The sequence below is a fragment of the Plectrocnemia conspersa genome, unplaced genomic scaffold, assembly GCF_051122295.1.
Source record: "Plectrocnemia conspersa isolate PC_06_02 unplaced genomic scaffold, ASM5112229v1 ptg000008l, whole genome shotgun sequence".
Taxonomy (NCBI): domain Eukaryota; kingdom Metazoa; phylum Arthropoda; class Insecta; order Trichoptera; family Polycentropodidae; genus Plectrocnemia; species Plectrocnemia conspersa.
In genome coordinates this window covers 7362295-7387690 of record NW_028277172.1, presented here as the reverse complement: position 1 = coordinate 7387690, position 25396 = coordinate 7362295, and the positions used below count along the sequence as shown (strand labels likewise).

General features: G+C 32.2%; 1 protein-coding gene across 8 annotated transcripts; it reads left to right on the top strand.

The window, feature by feature from the left end:
* Positions 1-264: 264 nt before the first annotated feature.
* LOC148232857 (uncharacterized) lies at positions 265-24727 on the top strand. Of its 8 annotated transcripts, none has more exons than XM_088191054.1 (11): positions 265-318; positions 14537-14675; positions 14824-14998; positions 15092-15254; positions 15377-15503; positions 15568-15739; positions 15985-16023; positions 18085-18717; positions 19686-20025; positions 21912-21954; positions 22971-24727. In XM_088191054.1, exons 1-10 carry the CDS (start codon positions 312-314, stop codon positions 21944-21946), a joined length of 1830 nt encoding a protein of 609 aa, XP_088047180.1. In that variant the 5' UTR covers positions 265-311; the 3' UTR covers positions 21947-21954; positions 22971-24727. The 8 variants fall into 8 exon arrangements, with proteins under 8 accessions (XP_088047180.1, XP_088047179.1, XP_088047182.1 ...); XM_088191053.1 differs by lacking the exon at positions 21912-21954 and adding an exon at positions 22188-22260 and having other exon boundaries at positions 22971-23063; XM_088191056.1 differs by lacking the exon at positions 15985-16023.
* The last annotated feature ends 669 nt before the right edge of the window (positions 24728-25396 follow it).

Genomic DNA, 25396 nt, shown 5'->3' with positions numbered 1-25396 from the left:
GCAACGGACTTGGACTTTTCATGAATTAAGCAAATTTTTGCTCATTTCACGTAATAAACTATTTTACCGAATCAATGAAATATATACATTTAAAATTCTGTGATAATAGCGAATTGTTATGTCAGTTATAATCGGTAAAAATGTAATTCATATATTGATGTATAAATATAAAATAATTAAGATAAAATGTTGCCATCTAACGTATGAAAATAACGTTCGCGAGCACACGATTAAGTATCCCTGAGAAACGCAGGCCACAGAGTCAGTGTCAGCGCGCAATCACACGCTGTTGGACGGCTGCATTCGCCGACATGGCCGGTGAGTTAGCGCCTTAGACCGAATTCCTCTCCACTGATCGAACCTTCGTCCTTCGTTTGACCTTCGACCCTACTTTCGCGACAATGCGCACACACTTTAACTCATGCGCTAAAATATGCGCTCGAAGCTATATGCCATATCGACATTCCTTAGCTCTCAGCCTTTAGCTGTTTTTAATTCAAATGCAGATTTAAATTTAAATTCGCCACTTTTAGCGCTAAACGACAGCAGCGCCGAGCGGACAAATTTAACAACAAATGTGTCATTCTTAAATGCGCGAAACTTCTAAAAGTATATACTAGTTTTCTATTTATTAATCTTATCTAAACCCATGGAGATTGTGATAGTGAAATATATTTATTTCATTTAATTTTAATGTTTGTTAATCGTTTTTATTATCGTTTTATAATTGGCAATGATTTTTGTCACATTAAATAACCGTGGTATCAAATTATTATGTAACTCGCACTATCTCCGAACTTGACCCTAAAAGGCCAATTTCGCCCGTTCTATGTTACGAACGAACGAGTGTTATCATTTTGACGAAAAAAATATTTTTGGCTTGGCGCATAAAAATAACACAAACACTAATAGTATTTCCACAGGCAATGCCAAATGGATTCATTGTTACTTTTTTTAAACCCTCTACGGTCGATTTACTACGCTAATGTAAACACTTCATTCAAAAAATAAATAGTATACAACTGTGTTAACTTGTAGTTTATTACAGAGGTTTTAATTATTTTGTATCATTATACTAATATTCTACTGATCAGTTACTAATACTTAAAAGACATGGGTTCGAATCCCGTATGAACCCTAGTATTTTTCAACTTATATTGTACATGAAAGAATGATTATTATATAATTATAATTCTTAGATTTTATTAGAATAAGGTTTTCTTAGATTTTCTTAATCTCGCGGATAAATAATTTGATTAAAATCAACCTTGGTCGCACATAGTGACATATAGTGTTTGAAATTATTAAAATAGATAGCACTGATTTTAGTTTGGTCATTGATTGCGTTTACCTGGTATAACACATCGTGGTAACGCTTGTCATGTTACAAGGAAAGACATAAATTATACTTGATTCATATGTAAAATTAAACGCTGGACCTCTGATCAATTATACTGTATAACAAGCATTTGTATCCCTTAAAATATGTTTTAGTTTTTGCTTTATCAAATATTTTTATTTCCAGTTTTATGCGTATTAAATTTAGAATTATTTTATTTTACTATAAAAATATCACTACTTAAAGATGAGCAATATTTTTTTTTACAAAATTGTCATTTTTTTATTTATAGTTTTTTTACTACTGTGGTTATTTTTTGCTAACATATGTCGTTTTTATTATTTTATTTATACAAATTATTACGATAAAATTTAATTTTACAATTTTTTTTACACAGATTCAATAATTTAATTAATATATAAATTATGCAATGATTTCAAAACTAAATTTAAAAAAATATGTGCTAGATGAAAAAAATGCAATTTGCGCATAACTTTGCGTAAACATTTTATTGTATCTTTGTGCCAAAAATGTAATGGAAGTTAACCCTAGCGAAGTAATGCATAAAACTATTCATCACAAATCATGCTAGTAAAAACCTAATTTAAACAATAAATTAAATATGTTATGATAATAATTATAAATATAAATTTGTGGCGTTTTTTATATAGAAAAAATCATAATACATAATAATAATTTAAAGTTTAAAACTCAGCTTTTAATAAATTAATTATGTATCATATTATATTATACTTCTTGTCTTAAAAACGTCTTGAAAAATTAGTAGTTTTACAAATTTTCAGAATAAAGATAACAGTATTTATAAAACGAAATTTTATAGCGTATAATTTTACAATGTATTGTTTTGCAAAAGTGCATATTTATACTTTAGTTCAGCGTTTACCAAACTATGATTTATGACCTGGTACCCGGATCGACTACAAAACTCGATTGAGGAGCTCGAGGTTACTGTGTGCCTTGTATAATCATATAGTGCGTAGTGCATTCAAGCATGCTTCCTTAGTATGGTTGGCAAATAATGCAACCGACTCACTTCCGTGGTCAAAATAAAAATCTCAGATACCTATACATTAGGATATATAAATATTTGTGCTATTTCACCAATTCCCGGTCACAGTACTTTTTAAAAATGACTCAACAACATGTGGCACGGACCCATCCTTTCATATGCAGTGGTATAAAAAATCAGCAGTTGTAAAACATTTAAAAATGTTCTTATAAATTAAATTTTTAACAAAAAAAGGCTATGATAAATTTCTTGCGAAATTCACTGATTTTAAGATCAGAATTCATAAAATACAAATTTCCAAATTAACTCGGGCGTGACTAGGAAGGGGCTAACAGGGAAATTATTTTAGAGGTACGTGTATTAAAATAAATAATTTGTTCGATAAAAATAATTGTTTGTGATTTTTTTTCTTTAAAAAGGAATTCGTTGCAGAGTTATTCATAAGGTGTTCACTGTTTTGACCAATGCTTGCTTGCTACCGTTCGCTTGCACCTTATCTGTTTAACAGTAATGCACAGACAATTCGTTTTATGGAACAATTATTTTATATATTGCTCATTTAAATTGCTCTCTATAAATATTATCCATTTTTATTTCCCACAAAATTTCTACAGCGTATGCTGAGATGTGATTCCTTCGAGTCGCGTCGAATAGTATATTCACAATCCAGAGATTCTGGAAGAACTTTGTTTTGTGTGCTATCTAATTACCAGCGCTTGCGAATTTGAAGTAATGCATGCGAGAACATAAGTATTATACAAATCTTCAATAAGCACAGCTATTCGAATTTTTAATCATCTGTCGGATAGTATTGATTTTATCTTATCCAGGTACTCGTGTAATTTATGGGCGCATTGTGGTCAACTTAAAATACAAAAACCTTTATTTTTCACAAAACTCTGAAATATTATCTAATAAAATAATTATTCAATATATATCACAGTACATTATAATTATTTATAAAAAATAAATTATTTTTAATACGTTGATAGAGCTGGCGTTATAAAAATAATAATAATCACATCTTATTTTGCTGTGTAATAAAAAACAATATATAAGGACCACTACTTATTAAAACTACATTGACTGTAACAATGATACTTATAGAATATTACACATTAAAATCGCAATTAACAAAAGTGGCATCAGTCTTTACGTCATACCATACGTAGCAATAATAGCATATTAAAAGTCTCTGTTGTGTCTTTTGCGATAAATAGGTTGAATGCGAAATGACAAGTGCAAGGTTGCCAAATTTACATCGACTTAAAAATTAATAACTATGCGACGCAAACATTCCAATAAGAGACCAGCTAAAAAAAAAAATTCGTTTTTTTACAAAACGTTGCATCGGGACTAATAATTTAATCGAGATAAACGATGCGTTCTGTCTGGTTCACGCAGCCCGTTTCTGCCTTTATTATAATATGTAACAACTTTACTTTGTTTTACCTATAGGTCAAAATAGGTGATATCAATTTTAGTGGCCACGAAGGAAAAGTATAAAAATAATCGTGTCGCAGGAAGAATAGTTTGGCAGACGCTGCTTTAGTTTTTTATATAAAAAAGTAATCTCGATCCAATTTATATAGGAACAAGTTTTCTCGACCAACCTTATGTTTTTAAAACCACAGAATGTTTTTAATATCCTCACTTAATAAATACAGTTTCCATTTTAACTGTTAACAACTGTTTCATAAATATTCTCGTTTTATTTGTTTAAAGCCATGAACTTTTATATGAAAGTCTACTCAATACTCGATAGAAAATTAATGAAATCCATATGAGGTCAAGTCTATTAATATACATTTAATTCATTTTATGATAATATATCAATTCTATTTATAGTAAATTGTACTTTAAAACATTACGAAAAAATCTTTTATATATTCCACGTGCTAGTTCTATTTAAAAATATCACGTTCGACTTTTCAGACGGAAATAGTTTGGCCACTTTGTTTAGAGTTTCTCCTCTCGACGCAGTTGGCTAAGGTCCTGTTCTGACCCCTTTAAATCACATCACTGACGCTGTTTCCCATTGAGAATCTGAAAATAATCAGTAGGAACCGCTGTTTTCCTGGATCGTATTTTTGTGTCGGCCTATTTACGTGGCGGGTGTCATCGTGAATTATAACAACGTTGCTAGAGACGTTCAATAAATAGTGGAAATTTTGAGTAATTCTGCCAACGACTTAATGGCGTTGAAAGTAATAACACAAGATACTTAATTTTAGTGAAACATTTATTTCGACTGATGATATAGATGAAAAAAAGATTTATTTTATACACCATTATAGTTAACCACTGGCATTCTCGATACAATGAAAGTCCTGAACACACAGGGGCAGGAAACGACAGCGATACTTTACGACGGGATTCCGCTTCGGTGGAGCCGGTGCTTTTAATGCGCGCTCTTGTCAAGCTAGCTTTCGACTTGAAGAAGGACTTGCCCAAGTACTTTGAGTATATTGATTTTCTACTTAATTCAGTGGACCAGTTTATTCGAACACATGTAATGTCCGCACTACACTTTCTGAAAGTTGTCCGAACCGAAGTTACAACTGAAGTCGGACGAGATCTACGACTTCGAGTAAGCGACCACACTGTCGCAAATTTCATATGCCGTCCGGACGGCGGCTTCTGTCACGTACAGCCGGCATCGAAAAAATTGTCAAATAATCGCAATTTTTAAATTGTCATATTATTAAAATTACGCTACTGATAATTAAAAAAGTCAATGAAAACTTTTCGGTCGTCAATTTACGCAAAATCTTTGTCGGCTTTTGAAAAATGCCATAAGGCATAAAAATTATACTTCAGAATACGAAAACCACATCTGTGACTATCTTAGAATTTGTCGCCATCGATTCTAAATAAGAATTCGTTATGGTGTGACATTTATATAAACCGATCTAGGAAAATACATACGGATATTCGAAACGATTTTTTTTAACAAAATCAAGTACCACTAATTATTTTAGAATTATTTAATTTTATATGAAAAAAAATATAATAACGATATTTGTTAAAAGAATATACTATCAAAAATATAATTAATTCCTTATGGTGCCTTAAAATATTCAAAGATGTCAGTAAGAGTCTGTTGATTCCCCGATAAGCGTGTGGTATTATAACTTGACCACGTGACCACGCTGCAGCGCTCGACATGCGTGTTAACCATATGACGCCTATGCGCATACTGAAATTGAACCGAGTTACTCGTTCTATCTCAGTTTGCGAAACACCATATTATTATCTCTCTCACTCTCGTCACTTAACACGCGAGAGAGCGAAAGGGGAAGTATCACACCGCTCGCGCTCGAAAGAGCAGCTCCGACTTCGGTCCCTTTGACTCGGAAATAATGCCGACAATGTTCGGAAGCGCTCGAAGTTGGCCAAGTCGACTGAATTACCCCCACTTTACCTCCCGTTCTCGGTAACCTCGGACAACTTCCGAGAGATTTTATTTTATTTTCACATTATTTTTTACTTATATTTCTATTATACTTAAATCATTTTTTAAATTATCTATAACTTCTTTATTAAAGTGTCTTCGGCAAATAAATGTATTTTACATTTTTGTATATTATTAATTATAACATTAGTATATATTATATCAACGTTTCAATAACGTATTGAGAAATTTTTATGATCTCTAAATTTTAGTACATCCTCTCGGCGGCTTGGTTCAAAAGCCGTAACTTTATGATGCAAGTAAAACATGTGTATTTTATGACATCGTTAGCAGGTCTTTCTTCAATACATCGGGTCAAGTATTTGTTTTCGACCGATGGATTCGCGATAAAGTCCTGTATTTTTTTAAGCATACCAGCTGAAATGAAGTTAGGTCTTAAAACGCACATATCTGTGTAACAAAAATCGAAAGAAATATATAATAAAATCTGTATTCATTGGGGATGACCAGTGCTATTTAATATTATACAATTCTTGTCTGAAGTAGAGTATGGACGTACTTTATCATATTTTTAATTTTAAAATTTATTTTTTTAAATAGTCAGTAGTTGGATATCCCTGTTGTGAAGTTGCATTAATTCCGGCTCCGACTAATAGCAATTGAACCAATCGAACGTTTCGACTGTCTTCCTTCGTTGTCTTGTCGACAGATTGCGTTGCTATTTTGAAACTGTCTGCGGTCTCGTCGCCTCACCGCACTACTCCGACACATGATCTTCGACTTAAATATTTTCTTTCGGTTTAGGGTTACACCGACCCAAATAACGTCCTGAATTGCGGCTGCAATAACAATTAATTCGGTGGGGTGAAAATTAAGACAATGAGACTGTCCTTGGCAGAAAACCTTTAAGTGCAAAAAAGTATGAGAAAAGAGTCGATCATGTGCTAATTTTATGTTGATAGAATATAATTATTTTTGTAAAGAAAATGTCTCTGTGTAATGAGAAACATTTCGATTTTTACTATAAAGAAACGCGACATATGAAATTGAGCTATATAATATTTGTAGCAAATGTGTTTCCTAAATTTTTTTTTTAAAGAACTACTTTCCTTATGTGTATATAATATGTAGAGATAAAAAAATATTGTTGCACTTCTATTATTCATTCGATACACTTGAAACTACTTGAATTAAGTTTTTTTACATCATATGCAAATTTCAAGGCCATTTTGCATACCAAATTGTCCCAACTATACGTAATAAGCACAGTCGAAAAAAGTTGTCCAAATACTTATATGCATTCTTGCGAGTGGGTCTCTAGCCATGTACATTTTGGAAACAAGTTTAATTATTCAAACTCAACCACTTTCTAAAGCATCTAAGTTTATAAATACACAAATGCCTAGTAAAAAAATCAGCAATACCAAACGTTGACCATGTGAAAACCAGAAATTTCTTCACACTATTAGATATTGCGTCGGTTCCGATTGAATCTTTTTTTATTAAATTAATTCTTGGCATCGGATCCACATTGGATTCACGCTGGACAATTCCCAATAGAACGAGGAACGTCAGAAATAGTTTTTAGGCGTCATCGATAGATAAATTGCGACTCTACAGGAGGAATGCTCGATAGGAGACACGATTCTAAAAAAGGACTAATATAAGCTCGACGACGCGTTCCTTTCTGCATATGCTCGAAATAGTATTCCCCGTAATCTATTCCAGTCAGTTAACTGTGAAACTGGAGGGTTCTGGATACAACTCGTAGCATCCTGTGCTTCAAATGCATGAGGGTATTCAATTATACAGAATAATTCATACAAAGTTATAGTTTCAATTAATCTTCTGTTGCTCGACATTTTATGCATTATTAATGTTTATAATTATATAATAAATAATGCTAAAGTTTACAATATCACGATATTTTACTTCTTGCCACAAAGATTTTATTTTTGAAAAAAAAATATTGCTATAACAAAATATTTAGTTATTATATCATACTATACACAGTATAATACATAATTATACAATTCATTTTAAACATATTTTTCAGATATTATATATAATTTATATCTGTGGACCGAAGTGGGGTACAATGTGACCCCATTCAAATTAAAATATTAATGAAGTAAAAGTTAATATCATACATTAATATTTTTATTTATTCACCAAAGTATAATATTTATTAACTTGTATAGTTTTGAGTCCGAGTTTCCAGCTGAATAGACGCCAGAAAATATTGTAACAGTTTATTTTATAAACATATGCAAATAAAGCAATTTATATTGAAATTTGAGTGTTTGCTGTCGAGTTGTATTATTGTCGGCTGTGATTGTCGTGATGTGTTCTTGCGATCTGCTATGCCTCTGTGATCAGGTGTCACATATTTCATAATGTTGGTTCGAGACTGCACTGTCGAATCGCAGATGAAGATGCTTGCGAGCCAATTGCATCGCTTCATGAAATGCGTTCATGCCTTATTATGTTTTCTAAACACAATTATGTTTTCGGCTATAGCTATGAGAAGCTGGAAAAAATTGTGTGGGATTGTGCTTATCTATTTTAAATTGTGTTTTTTAAATATTTTTTAATGTTTAACAGTGTAATTATTGTTTGTATAATGATCATAAAAAAATTAAAAAAATAATTGCCACAAAAATGTGGCAATTATTTTTTTTTCGAACAACTGTTTAATTAAATAAATATGACAGAAATAATTAAAATTGGTAGCAAAAAACTACATAAAAAAAACATTAATTTTTTTATTGATTTTTACAAAAAAAATATTTTTTATACATACATTAAAAAGTAATTCACAAAAGTTGTTTTTATAATCAATAATAAAAATTCAATCAACAGTATTTTTGCCTTTACTTTTTTAAACATAAGTCCTAGCCTTTATTTCAGGACTATTTCATTTTTTTTCATTCTTATTTTATACAAATATACTATTTTATATGAGCTAAAGTAGCTCATCATTTTTTATATCTAATATGTACTACCTATTTTAAATAAGCATTACGGTATTCATCCGTGAGATTAAGAAAACCTATGAAAACCATATTAAATTATAATTACAATATAATAATTACTACTTCTGATCTCTCAGACACAATATAAATTTAAAAACACAAATATCCAAATGGGATTTGTACACATGTATTTCAGGTATGAATAACCGACCATACCACTGGTATATCGTGCTGGTTATGCTTTGATATAAGGCAAAGTTTTTTGTTAATTATTAATATTATGTTACATTCTCACATTTACGCACAGTTTGTATATTTATTGTATACGCGAAGTCCTCGTGTATTTATCCGAAAGTCTCCAAAGTGAGTTGAACTCTGAATTCCGGTCGTCTAGCTCGACGAGAGTAGACGCGAAGAGAGAAGCGGCGGCTTCTTCGATCTTCTCTAATGAGTCCAAGTTGTCGAATTGGTGCACTCGGCCTAAATTATTATTTGGATCCTGTGTGATTTTACTTTCGTTTAGTTTTTGCTACAAATTACCATTAATTACGATGAACTGGGGTGTAATTAATTGAATTAGTTGTAATCCTGATTTGATATGAAGTTCAGTATGGCGCCTGACTATTGCGTTGAGTTTTAAACAGGTTAGAAACGCTATTGTGATTCTTTGTAATTTATGACCGACACTTATTCCTAAAATCATATAAAAAATGTTGTCGATACAATTTATAATAGCACTTGGCAATTAAAAGGATTCCGAATGGCTATTGTAATGCATCCGTCTATTGTCACGTACGGTCTGTACCGAGCGCTTATCCATTGAAATTCATGGTAGACATTTTTAAGTATGACAGAAACTGAATTTCATTTCTCACGCTAAGTGCTTCAATTTCACAATATTATACAGTGTAATTTCTTAATACGTGTGGGTGTTCATAATTTGAGGCGCGATTGTGCTTAGATACCTTCTTGGAAAATGTTTAGTTCGGATATACATATATGAAGCAATGAATTCGAGCAAGTATTGATTACATTGGTATTAGCTGATATGATAGATAAATTTATGGTGGATTAGCTGCTCGTATATGTAATTATGCTTTACAATTATTTACCAATTTTATCGTTGTTGAGTAACTTTACAAAAGAGTCGAGTATTTGATAATCATGGTATTAAAGGTTAATATTAAATTAATTAACGTTTAAAACTGTAACCCAATCTTGTCAAGGCCACTTGATAAGATCGAGTTAAAAAAAGCAATACAATTATCTTAATTCATTTACACGAAAATAAAATGATATTTTTAATTTACCGACGACTGATATCAAGGCTGTGTGAATTATATTATTTTAAATTAACGGCTAAAGCAATAAAATCGACTCTATTGCTTTTGATGCGGATTTTTTACTTCTGAGAAGGGATAGTTATTTTTTGAGCTCTCCTATTGGTCTAAATTCAGTTTAGACGTGCTTCATTCGATTCTCACTTATTGTAAGTCGTAATATTGTTATTAAAAACCTAATATGAACGCTAGATAATCGAGCGTTTCCGCTGCGACGGCACTATTTTATTGCTTTTGACGTGGATTACAAATTTGACCAGAAAAATGCATGTCATTAAATAAATTATTATGAATCTTAATGTGTGATGAATCTTCACTTAATAGTTTTGTGTATTTTTTCTTTCCTTCTTATACGTTCAGATCTAAAAGGGAAGCGTTTAACGCGATTCTATATTACATATTAAAGGAATGTTAAAGAATAAGACTCATTTTCGGGAAGTAGATCATATATTATACCTTCTGTTACAGTTTTGCGTCTTCGTCTCGTTTGTCGCCGACGGTTTCTTGGCAACGCTGGTGAAAACACAATCATAGAAAATGCGGCGAATGATTTATGCGAAATATAAAGATTACGTAATTGTGCCGGTGGTCAGAAACACAGAAATATTTTTCTAAACTTACATTACCACCAGGATGCATTCGTAAAAATGTTGACTTTACGCCACAAATCTCTAATCCCACATGGCCGAAAAGTTTTATATACATGTGTATGTAGATATATAAAAATAAATATATGATGTATACTATTTTTTTACGATTTGAAAGCGCAAATACGCATCCAGGGTCACCACTGTTTGAGAAATTGTTTACAAAACCAATATTAAATATTGAATCGGAGCCAGACTTACGTTTCGAATCGCGTACAATTTTATTTTTATGTATTTTTAACTGATTCGGATATTTAAAGAACTGTGAACCAAAAAGATTTTTTAATATTATTCAATTAAATGCTCTCGTTGCAGTGGGAACGCTCGTTACCGAGCGTTCCCACTGCAACGGCGCCAACACGATTTTTTTTGACGTGAATTTTTGACTTCTGAGAAGTGATAATTGTTTTTGCGCTCTCCTATTGACCCACGCCCTCCTTCCGCGGTCGCATCAGGCTCAGAAGTTTCAGCCCATGAGCGACCGGATATTACCTAGCCTGGATTTCGCGCCTGCATACTGCACATACAGACGCTAGGCCAGGCCTCCTTCCTAGGTCGTCACGAGAACGACCTGGACGGGTAGACCGTCGCGGTTTAACTGCTGATGGTCTCCGGGATCACTATCCTTTTTGGAGACGGATGTTGGATATGGGAAGTGGGGGGAGGAGCCGCTGCAGTAGTATGTTATTAAAATATAGCTAAGTTTACATGTTATTAATATGGAATATACGGTGCACGAGGCAGCACCTGCCGTTGCAAGTCCGCCAAGTTTTGGCCATAATAAAATCTATATAAATGGGCCCATATTGACCATAGTAAAATCTATAAATGGACCCCACAGTAAAATATATGTAAACACTGACTATTCTTTAAAAATACTGACCAATGAACTTTAATAAATACTGACTAAAATTGATTCTGACTTTTTGTAAATAATTGTTACCATTTAATATAAATTCTGACTAGTCCAATTTAAATTTTAACCATTTATATAAATTCCGACCAATTAATATAAATTCTGACCACAGCCGTATTAAAAATCTGAACCGAAAAATACGAGCCTTTAATTTTTATGATAACTAAATCTTAGTACATCTTCTCAGCGGCTCGTTTCAAAAGCCGTTGCTTTATGATTCAAGTAAAAAATGTGCATTTTATGACTTACATTTCACCTTACTCACAAGATCAGTATTTAACAAGTATACATATGTTATGATACCAAACTTTCGATCGAAAACAAGGCGAGAATTGTTATTGTCGAGTTCTGTAATTATATCAACGTATCAAGAATCCTCTCACGTTCCCCAGTTAAATAATTACTTTGCATACACATGCGAGCGAACGTGATAAGTTACTGCTAGTTACAGATAAACTGATGCTGTTTGTTATGTACATTCTAAAATAAAATTCCATTTAAGATAATCTTCGTTTAGCGACTGAATTATGTAAGTCTCTTTTATTTTTCTGTTACTATAAAACACGAAGTCAATAACCAATTGTCGAGAGTGAAACGAGTTCAGATTCTGTACCAATTGGCATATATCCCACAAGGAAAACGAGTGCAGCGACATCATACTGCTGTCCTAGACAATGAACCAGTCCTTGGCATACGCCTACTTCACATTCTGTACGATTTATTTTTAGCATTACATATCAGAAAGGTCATAAATTGAAGTGTTCTGTTGAGCTTCAAGGATAACTATAATATAATACATATGAAAACCTTGACCCATTTGTAGAAAATTCAGGTTGATTTTTCAACGATAATGTTCCCAGTGGACTTTGTGTCTACTGTTGCTTATATCAATGACGATTTTAGAACTAAAATTAAACTAGAATGTATTTACAACTTTGAAAGAATTCTTGGACGTTGTCGACTGTATTATTAATAACCATTAGAAATATTTCTGAAACACTTGGCGCTTAGATATAATGCATTATTTTAAATTATATTATACATTCTTTTCTTTGAAAAAATAATTTTGGAAATACAATTATCAGAATCAATTTTTTTGGTTATATTATAGTAAATCATAGGTCTTAATGAAAATTATGAGTAAGTTTATTTAAGAGTAAGAAAATATAAAGCTTTTCATAAATTACAACTCAAAGATTTATTGCAGTGAAATAAAGGTAATTTTATGTGATCCAAAAACAACTTTAGATTTTAAATATATGTCATGCTCTTAAAAAAATTCAAAAAATTGAGAACGACTATTAAATATCCAGTATTGAAAACAATACAGTGGCAACTATAATATAACTGAGAATGTAGTTAGTGTATATATGTATACAATATATATGCTATTTATGTATTTTTATTCATTATAATTAATTTAACAAATTTATTTCAATACTTGGCTATATACAATATTTTTTTGTCAGCATGTAGCTGTTCAGCACAACTTTCAACTTGTGTAAAATAGTACAGTTGATCTAGAAATGACAGCCAGAATGACATGTGAATATGTTACTTCGTTACCGTTTGGGACGAGTTTTTGTGACAGACACATGTATTTTCTATTTTATGGTATAGATATACATATAAAATTTAATGAATGTATCTACTTTATATATTATATAATCCTACAACATATCAATAATATAAATTAAATATTGCATTGTTACAATTTAGGATTCTAATCAAAACAAAGGTACTCTCATATACATGTCCCTCCTCTCCCGATATAAATATGTATTATATTAAATTACATCTGATCATAAATATTTCAATTGTACTTTCTATGCTTTCATGCTTTAATTCTTTAAAAAATGATAGTTCTGACTTGTCCTATAAAATGATTAAAGTTTTTAAATCATACTTTACAAATTGTCTTCAATATGTTCAATATGGGCACACATAAAAATAAAATGCAGTAAAGCCTCTAAGATGTTGAGATTTGTTCTGCGAAACGAGCATCGATTGAGGAGCTCGAGGGCACTGTGTACATTGTATAATCATTTAGTGCGATACTGCGCACTCAAGAATGCTTTTTTTGTCTAGTTGACAAATTATACAACCGACTCACTTCCATGATTCAAAAAAACATTTCTCAGATACCTATATATTAGGATATATAAACACTTTTTTTTTAAATTACTCAAAAACGTCTGGGACGGGCCCACCCTTTCTTATGCAGATGTATAAAAAATTGCAGCAGCTTAAAAACATTTAAAATATACGTATAAATTTTATTTTTAAGAATTCTTAAGCTATAAATTTCCAAATTAACTCGGGCATGACTGCAAAGGGGTTAACATGAAATTATTTCGAGAGATACGTGCATTAAAATAAATACTTTGTTCCATAAAACGAATTATTTGTGAATTTTTGTAATGTAAGTTTTCGGATTTTTTCCTGAAAAAAGGGATTCGTTGCAGACAGTTGTTCATAAGGTATTCACTGTTCTGTACTATGCTAGCTTGCACATACTCTGTCCAACAGTAATACACAAATTTATTTTATGGAACAATTATTTTATATATTGCTCATTTAAATTGTTCTCTACAAATATTTTTATTTCTCACAAATTTTTTACATATGCTGGTATATGATTACCTCGAGTCGCGTCGACGAGTATACTTAGAAAAGCTGTTGTAGCTAAATAGAAAATGTTTTAATTATGTACTTATTTTATTTACACTGTACTGATTCAAATAATATTTCTGTTGGGGCGACGTATGTTCCTTGATCCATTTTTATAGTGTTTTTTGTATCCAATCCTTAAATATTCATAGATACATATAAATTTATTTATTACTATATTTTATATTATTTTTATTGTTTCAGAACAAACTGCTTGGGTAACATTAGCGACAAACGATGCATACTGCTTAGGAGCTCTAGTATTAGCCCACTCTCTACAGAAAGTGGGCACCAAACATCCAATTGTCATTATGGTCACACCCAGCGTGACACCCATAATGAAGTACGTGCGATAGATCCACTAAATAGCTATATTCTTTAAAACTTATTAAATAATTGCATGTTTATACACTACTAATAAATAATTTTAAGATAACTGTGCAGCCATTCTTATTTATCATGTTATTTGTAATAATTTCGTTTACGTCTAGGGACCGTCTAGCATCAGTATTTGCTCAAGTGGTCACCGTTGACGTGCTGGATTCGAAAGACGCAGCACACTTAGCACTCTTAGCCCGTCCCGAACTCGGAATCACATTTACCAAGTTGCACTGTTGGAATCTCGAACAGTACAAAAAGTGTGTCTTCCTCGACGCTGATACATTAGTGAGGATTTAATATATAATATATGTTTTTTTATTTGCGCATGTTTTTAATCATAAGTGCTAGTTATGTAATATATATTTTTATTGTACATAGGTATTCCAAAATTGCGACGAATTGTTTGAAAGAGAAGAATTGTCAGCTGCTCCGGACGTAGGTTGGCCAGATTGCTTTAATTCCGGCGTCTTCGTCTTCCGGCCATCGAAAGAAACTTTCGATTCTTTGATTAAGTTTGCACAAGAAAAAGGCAGCTTTGATGGTAATATTTTAAAATATTTAAAAGTATTAAAAACATAATTTAGAAACAGTTTCATGTCAATAATAATAAAAAAAAACTTCTTTATATCCCATAATAAATAAATCAATACATTTTTCATTCAGGTGGAGATCAAGGATTGTTGAATCAATATTTCTCAGATTGGTCGCGCGGTGACATCAACAAACACCTACCATTCCTCTACAATGTGTGCTCTACCGCTTTCTACTCATATTTACCGGCATTGCAACAGTAAGTAATTTCACTATCACATTTATTCGCGCTTAACTCTAATCATCAAATTTTTGCTATTCAGGTACGGAAGAGATATGAAAATCATGCATTTCATCGGCAATGTAAAACCGTGGTTGCAAAAGTTCAATTGGAGTAGCAAAACTGTTGCCGATGACAGTTTCCTTCAAGCGCCTCTGCAACACTGGTGGGATCTGTTCATTGACTTCGTTCATCCAAAACTCGACGTGGCTATGGTAAATCAAACTTGAATTAAACCCTAATAAAAAAATCATACGTTGAAGTATATCTCATGAAGTTTTTAACAAGATACAAGAATTAATAACGTTCTGTTAAATAGTGAAATCCGAAGATGAGTATTATATTTTTTTCTGTGGTCATTGTGGTCAGTCGATTCACGTTGATTGTAAATTGATTCTCTTTGCATAGTATTAAGTTATATTGGTTAATTTGTAAACAAACGATAAAATTTTACAAGCAGTCCTCGGAACATACATATGTCTTGTGCCATAACACAATGGTAAGTCAGAGATCTAACATTGTTTTTAAAATATTGTAATATGTCATTATTTCATTAGGTTATATGTATAGTGTACATTATGTTAATATCATTTGTATTATTTTTATTAATTTACAATCTTCACGCTTCAACTTTAAATTGCGAATAAATCAATCGATAACCTTGACTTTACAACTTACTTTTGCATTTTAAATTAACCGAGTGTCTTAACTTTGATTTTATACTAATTTTTTTCTATTAATTTTTATCTAGTGTTTAAGTTTTACCATCCTTCTTTAACATCTTCATTGGTGGTTTGAATATTATAAGATTTTTAAATTCATTTTATGTATTTTCCATAATTAGAAATTATACCTTAAAATAATAAATAATAATAAGATGTTTCTGAACTTTTTAAATTATAATAACACTTAATCGACATTTTTTTAAACGGGCAGTTTTGCGAAAATTTTGCATGAAAGGAAAAAAATTACTGTGTCACTTATGATCTCAAAAAGTCGTAATATTTTTTTCCTATAATACAATCATTTATTCTATAGATGACACCACAATAAGCTTTAGTTTTTATGGGTAGATTCTTCAGAATTTGTCGTTAAGCATCAGAATCAAAAAAATGGTAGATTTTACCTGTCCCATGGATTACCATAAGTGAACATGACGAGTAGATCCTACCTGACTCATTGGTTAAGTGTTTATTTTGAAAAGGAACAATTTCTTCAATCATGCAGATAATTCAGTTCATAGTCTTCCTCTCATTTTTTAAGATATATCTTTACCAAACAATATAGTATTTCTCTATGTAACAAGAACACCATACTGCCAATACAGCTTTTCTCCGAGTGTTTTGATCAAGCATCGTCGAAGAACTGTCACTTGGTTATATATTTTAACAATAACTCATTTATGTCGGATACTTCATTAGTATTTTAGTGCTTGAAGTTTGGTCGTTTTTTTATGACTGGCAGTTTCGCAAAAATTTTGCGCAAAAGGAAAAAAAATACGGTGTCATTTTATGATTTCGTAATATTTTTTTTCAATAGTACAAACATTTATTCTATAGATGATATCACAATATGCTTTAGTTTTTGTGGGTAGACATTACATGATTTGTCGTTAAGCATCAGTATCAAGAATGGTTGATTCTACCTGTCCCATGGATTATCATCAGCAAATATGATGAATAGGTACTACCTGATCCATTTATTCAATCGTGCAGATTATTCAATTCATAGTATTCGTTTCATTTTTTTAAAATATACTTTTACCAAGCAATATATTTCTGTGTAACAGGAGAACACCATACTGCCAATACAGCTTTTCTCTGAATGTTTTGATCAAGCGTCGTCGAAGAACTGTCACTTGGTTATATATTTTAATAATAACTGCTTTATGTTGTATACTTCATTAGAATTTTTTACTTAGTGCTTGTAGTTTTGTCATTTGATCTGCGAGTCAAATTTATTTATTACTATTGACTTTCATTACTTTACTACCCTAGCTTGATTTTAAACTACTCGAGTAGTTCTATAAGAAATTGGTACAAATATATGTATTTATATTAAAATCCTAATATTTTCTCTCTATTAGAATCTTTACTTTTGAAAGTAAACTATTATACTTATCATAAACGATAAAATATAATAAAATTACTTATTCTTGAACCAGTTTAGAAAAATTGTTTACTAAATTTTTAAAATGGAGACTATAATAAACACTAAAATTAATTTTTATTTGGTACTGATTTTCATAACTAAATTCAGTGTAATGTTATCTCAATAGAAGTGTCTTTAATTGAGCTTATTTTTTTTTTATAAAGATATAAACTCTAATGAAAACCTAGAATTCATAGAAACTCGCTGTATTATCAAGCATTCATAAATATAAACTGTTCAGATCGCTCCATCAAATAGAGTTATAATGTTTCTAATTATGGAAAAAAAATGAATTTTAGATTCTAGTTTAAACCCCCAATGAGCGTTCATCTGTGATATAATATTATTTTCTTTTTAATTTAATGCTTTTGTATTTTGTGCATGCGCATTTTGGTTGACTTGGTCATAGGCTCGGTGGGAGTGCGGTGCATCAAACGAGGCGCGCTACTTCTCCCCGCAAAATGACCAATCCCCCTTTCCTTGGCACCGTTCCCCCGTTCCGACGTTCCAGGAGCCGTCCTCGACGGTGCCTCACGCTGCTGATTTCTACGACCCATGGGAAAGCTACGCGCCCGCTCCGGTGGAAGCTCCCACGCCCCCTTCTTCCCAATGCAGCACTTTGTCGAATGATTCCGCCGCCGCCGACTGCACTAATAAAACCGACTCACCGCCTATAAGTCAAATGACCCCTTGGTACGAGAACACGCTCTGCTTGTCGGCCAAGGAAGAGGAGGACTCTCTTGTCTCGTCTATCGTTTCCGACTCTTCCTACATCACCCTCAATCGTTCTGACGAATGCGACTATGTGGAATGTAACGCATGGAATGACCGGCAGCAGGAGGACTGCGAGTCCGACGACACTTTTGGCTGTAGTAATGCTAAATTCGAGGAGGTGAGACCGAGGCATCCTTACGACAACTACTATTTGAACCATATGACGGTGTTGGATCAAAACGGATGCAAAAGATGTTCGCACGAAGAGTTGCCCCATGCCCCTTCCCTATCCCCTACGCCCTCTGTGGACACCGAACCCGACCTACAGGTGGGTCCTGCTGCACTGCACTTCCAATGCTTTACTTATTTTTAATTGAACAATATTAAATTAATACATACTTAAAAAAAGTAACCTTTATGAACTGCACATAATACAATAATTACTAATTCTCCCTTAAAAAAATAAAAATGAGGCAACTCATATCAAAACTCGTCTTATCTATGTTATATATTCATTATTTAGTAGTATGCAAAATTCATTCTAGAAATTCAAAAAAGAGTAAAAACATGCTATGAAACTTAGAGGAAGATTAAAAATTAAAAAAAATGTTTGAGGTTATGTGAACAGTCATTAGTATCTGCAAAGATTAAAGTTAATTCGTTAATTTATGACTTGTGCTAAAATAAGTTCTGAATTCTAAAGCAAATTCATAAATACTTTAGGAACACCTATATAAAAAATTATGCATTTGAACTTAAAGATGTGTATATGGAATCCATTTTTATATTTTTGCATTTATAAACAATAAAGAGCTTTTTTTTATTTAATATTCGCAATATTGTTTATAATTTTTTTCTAATTTCTCATATTTCATGTTAGATATAGATATATAATTTTTTTAAACGGTAGTTTTAATTACTATTTATTTGCTATTTTTAATGTAGAATTATTGAAAAGGCGAGTTTTGACACAGTGGAATGTAAAGAGTAGTTTGTGTTTAAAAATTCACAATACAAATGTAATACATGTTAACTAATGCACGATTAATAATTTCCAATAAAAATAAGTTACAAACGTACGATTCTTCGCAATAATCATGCTTGGTATATTGGAGAAAATATTCAATCTGATCTTTGTAGCATTTTTCAGAAAGCCAACAAGTCGAATTTTGATATGACCTGCCTCACATCTCTCGATTGATTTTATTTTTTAGAAATGAATATAATTTATATAGTAGACCATTTTATAGCAACTAGACACTGTAATTTTTATTTTGTTTTATTGGATAATTTCAGGCGGGTATAGCTGGGGCACTGTCGCAATTGTCAATCGGAGAAGAGCCCGAATCGGGCTCCAGTGTTGAAGAGCACCTCCGTCGGCAAGGCTGGGAAGCCGGACACATAGATTACATGGGAGCCGACTCGTTTACTAACATTTGGGCCAAAATTTCGCAAACTTTGAACAATGTGCCGAAACCGGCACCAGTCGAATCAGCGCCGGTCGTGGAAGAAGTCCAATGCGAGGTGTCGGAAATCTCCACCGAGCCTAGTGCGCCTAGCGAAGACGCTACCACAGTAAGCATTGAGTCGAAGGAAGAAACACCATCAGAATCGCCGGCTGTGACTGAACCTCAAGGTTTGTCCAAAAACTTAGTCTAAAATGTAATGGAGTGTGATCAGCTTGAAAATAATATAATTACCACGAGACACAGCTCCAGCTGCATTATTCGTAGTAACAATAAGAAGTGGATATATTTATAAATGATGTTGCTGGAAAGTTTTATTATGAGCTTTAGAGATTTGCTGCTTAAAAAAATTCTGAGATGGTCTTTATATAAAAAAGATTATAAATGATCTTTTTTGAGCCCCCCCGTAGCTATTTGTCTTTGTTCTCCTGGACCAAAAAATATAACATGCCATTTTTATTTTTAGTATTCTCCTTTAATATTTTCCAAATATGGTTGCATTTAAAATTAAAATTATGAAACTAACTATAGACCACCACTATCTTGATAAATTTAGTTTCGAAAAAAAGCTGTAGGACGACACATAATCCATTTAGATAAGGTGAGCAGACGTCCACAAAAAATTGTCTTTCTTTTTATTTTTAGTGTCCTTTGATATTTTCAAAATCTGTTCACCTTAATTTAAATCAAAATATTCAAACCCAAACCTATCGTAAGTTGAAAACCTATAGTTAGTTTTTAAACTTTTATCAGGTCAAGTTGGGTTAGGTTGGCTCGTTTAGGTTAGGTTTGGGCTTAAACAGCAAATGGACGTTTGGCAACTGTAGGGCGAAACATCACCTTTTAAGGCCAAAATTTTCCGAATGTATGTGTTACAATCCAATTTCATTTATATTAACAAGTGAAAATATAATTTCACTGAAATAAACACATTCACTGTAACATATAGAATACGTTAATACAAAAATACAAACTCTTTACTATTTTGGAAATCCATAATGATATATAATCTAGAGGAAAAACTTTTTTTTAAATGAATTAAATATGTGCTTTATATCATATTAATATTTATTTTTATAAAAAAAAAAAGTTTTGAGAAACACTTTTTACAATTAAATATATTTTCTCTAAAGAAAAACTTAATTTTGAAGCAGATATCAGCATATAAATTGCATACAGTGTAATGAATGTGTCATTTACATAGTATATATTATGTATACACAATTTTACTGTTTTTGAAACCATTTAATTCAACGCATTTTTAAAAGAGTATATATAAAATAGCTAGGAAGATACTATGCATCCTTGTCGAACACCGAGAATTAAATATACATATTACAAATAATTTAATGAGATATATGCTTATACAGAATCGACAAAGAAAGATTGAAGAATATATGTAAAACATATATTAATTTATTTATTTTTAGGCAATTTGCAAAAATTATGTATCTTTTACACCATTTATATTTTATAGCCCAATTCTGTACATACTTATGTTATGATCTGAGATTGTAAAATAATGTGTAATTTAACGGTGTAAAATAAAGGTTTTTATTTTAGAAAAATTTAACAATTTATTTATGTATTGTATATAAAAAATATGTAGAGGGCGACTAAAATCGCTGTGCGACCGTTTTGGCTTAACACCATACTTTTTGGCCATAAACTATCATACACATACATAATTACAGTTTGATTTTAGTGGCATTATAGTTAAAAATCATGTATTATAGTAAAAATCACTAGCTACATACATTATTAACCTATTAAACATCTGTTGAAAATTTCCACTTCTTTTCACTTAAAAATATGTTTAACTGCAGCTGAAGTGGTGTCTTAGAATAAATGTTATTTTTTTTAATGATATATAAATACGATGCATGAACTTTGTGAATAAATGTTTTTTATTTTAGTGTTCGCTGAAAACTTGTAGTATATATAAATTAAGCAACCCTCATAGTATTTCTCTTTTAATATGAAAAAACACTCTAAATAAAAAAAATGCAAAATTGATTAATATTAAATGGCATTTAAATTTGATTATCCCATCCAGTGCGCGAGGAAGCCGGAGAAGAAACGCAGCTTTGATAGTTCAGGTAAATTCCCAATAGGTGGCAGGTGCATGTTTTGTTTATATATATGAATTTACTGTATATTTGTGTACGTATGTATATATATATATAATGTTCGCTTTACTTATTTTTTACCCACGCTCAAAGAACATATGCTACATCCATTCTAGATAAATAATCGATTAGTATGCTTAACAATATAACCTAAAAAAGACGTTATTATTATATAATATTCAATAAAATATTCTCTTTGTTAGATATAACCTGTTTCAATTGTCTGGGTAAGTTTTCGCTCTTTAAAAACTAGAAGTCTTTCGAGAAAAATATTCTGTAAGTGCTACTTCAATTTCACTATTGTTACTAAAAATTGATATGAAGTTCCATTTGAGTTGTAGTAATTGTTTTCGTTTTAATTATATCCTGTCATGTAAATCGGTGAAAAACATTTTTATTACCTTGCATGTGTAGCTCTTTTTACACATATTTAACACATCAGATTTCCTTAACACGTAGTCTTAGAAAAATATACATATTTGAAAAGGTATACACGTTTAAATTTACATGACTGGTTATGATAATAGAACCTGAAATCCAAATCACATATATTTTCATATTTGAGATGTTAAAACGTCTTTTTTACGGACTATTTTTATGAATTAGAATTTTATTGATATTTTAAATTATCTATAAGGATGTAGTTATACTAAAACATTCTTTGTTTAAAGTTACTTTCAAGTCTTTCTAAGTGTGTTGCGTTCGAACGCGTAATATGAAAACTTTAAAATCTATCGCTTATTAAAAATTAACGATTAATCAAATATGTAACTATTTAGCAATAACATTTCTTTTCCTCGTGTAGACTTTCGCTTATTCTATTTTAACAACTTGGCTTTGTTTCCATTAACTTTGTTCCAGGCTCTAACTCCTATTGTTCCATATTGTGAAAAATTAACATCGACTACTAAATGCCTTATCGAGAAAAACAAAATACGTATTGGAAAAACAAAATATAATGACCGTAAAACCCCTATCTTGTGTAGCTGCGAAAGAGGAACAACAAGATAGCAAACAAGAAGACAAACCGCCATCTCATCGTCCAGAAGTCAAATGCCCCGTAAAACCCGAAAGGCTTGTTTGCCATCTGAAACTGACCGAAGAAGTCGAAGCGCTTATAACCCCAGAGAACGAACACGAGGACGCCGCTAGTATCGCTTCGAGTATCATCGCTAGTGAAGCTTTAACATCGCCTGTGATCACTTCTCCGTCGCCGCCGGTGGTGTCGATGATCTGCCCTATTTTAATGCAAAACCTCAGAGACCTCAGCGTCGACACTAAGATCCCCGAAACGCCACCAACGCCAATCGCCGGACCGGTATCTCTCGCACAGATCGGAATCATACCTTCCAAATGCCCCGAACCCGAAGCCGTGTGTCCAATCAAGATAGACGATCAGTGCTGTTTAATAAAATCATCAGAACCGGAAAAGATCATAGAAACTCTGCAGCCAATAAAGACTGAAGAACCGGTTGTGAAAAAAGAGGAACCTTTAACTGTGACTCCAGCCCCGAAAGCGAAAAAAGGAAGCAAGAAAGGACAACCTCCAGTTCCTACCGAAACAAAAGTAGTAGAAGCAACAACCGTTTGCCCGATTCCTGCTAAAACAGAAGCAGTAGAAGCAGCACTCTCTTGCCCGATTCCTACTAACAAGGAAGTAGTAGAAGCACTCGCTTGTCCAATTCCTATTCAAACTGAAAATAAAGAAGCATTAGCAGAAGCAATAGTTTGTCCTATACCTACTAAACCGGAAAAAACTCAAGTAGAGAAGAAAGAGGCAATAGTTGAAGCGCCTGCTTGCCCTATTCCAGCTAAAACAGAAATAAAAGAGGCAGTTGCGGAAGCACCCGTTTGCCCAATCTCTACAATTAAATCTAAAAAGACTCCAGTAGAGAAGAAAAAGGCAATAGTTGAAGCGCCTGCTTGCCCTATTTCAACTAAAACAGAAATGAAAGAGGCAGTAGTAGAAGCCCCCGTTTGCCCAATCTCTAAAACTAAATCTAAAAAGATTCCAGTAGAGAAGAAAGAGGTAGTAACTGAAGCACCCGCTTGCCCAATTCCTACGAAAGAGGCAGTAGTAGAAGCACCAGTTTGCACAATTCCTATGAAAGAGGTGGTAGCAGAAGCGCCAGTTTGCCCGATTCCAATCAAACCTAAAAAAAATTCAGTGCATAAGAAAGAGGTAGCGGCAGAAGCACAAGTTTGTCCTATTCTTACAAAAGTCACAGTAGAGAAGAAAGAGACGGTATCTGAAACGCCCGCAAAGACTCCGGTAGAAAAAAAGGAAGCGCCCGCTTCTCCCATTGTCGAGAGTCCAGTTGAAAAGAAAGAGGTAATAGCAGAAATTCCAGCAGCTGAAGAAAAAAATGAAGCAGCTGTAGAACCAGCAGCCAAACCTAAGAAAGTCGTCAAGAAAACACCCAAGCCTAAGCTCGAGCAGTCAGGAAGCGTAGAGGAAAAGCCGACGGAAACCAAGAAGTCCGAAGAAATGCCGGTACCCCCGCCGAGAAAGAAGGAGAAGAAACCCAAGGAGAAGAAATGATCGATCTTATTGCGCAAATCCCCAACCCCCTTTATATGTATATGTACTCGAATAATAAATAAGATATCTAGTCTGGCGGTATATTGGTTTAAAAAATTAAAAAGTCATTATCGAATGTTTTGTACGCCATGATTGTTACGCCAAAGGAATTTTGTATTTTATGAAAGATATTCTATTTCATATTAAAATACTTGTACAATATCTGCCATTTGTTTCATTTATATAATAACAAACCCTATTTCTTTATTCCTTCTGAGGCCGTTCCATGATTGTATGAATAAACACCATATAGCTGACATCGATGATCTTCAGTCATTGTATAAGTATCAAAACCAATTGAGTACAGATTCAAGATTTTCTTACATAAATTAACTACTACAGACTTTTAATTTAGTTATATAATCATTAAAATTAATATCATCGAGACATGACAGGTTAACCTAATGTGTCACGATGCCCAAAAGTACATAATATATTCAAATATAAAAATAATAACACTTAACCAACGTGTGAGATAGTACCTACCTGTTATGTTCGCTGATGGTGATCTACCACGAATTCAAGTTATTTACTTTGTTTATTTTAATTAAAAATGTAAATTTATTCTTTTAACCTTTTGAGTAGTGAATTAATTTATACACATGGGTGTGAGTTAATTTTACGTATTTTTTCATTATTTCTGTTATTTATATATTATTATTTTATATTGCATATATAACAAATTATAGAAAAAAAATCAGCGATTCTTAACGTTTCATTGCTTTGATTTTTTGGCGACGGGTGGCCATTAGACACAGATTGAGCTGCTGCAGTAGTATTTTTATTGAGATAAAGAAGTTTCATGTTAGAATATATGATTTTCGGTGAACG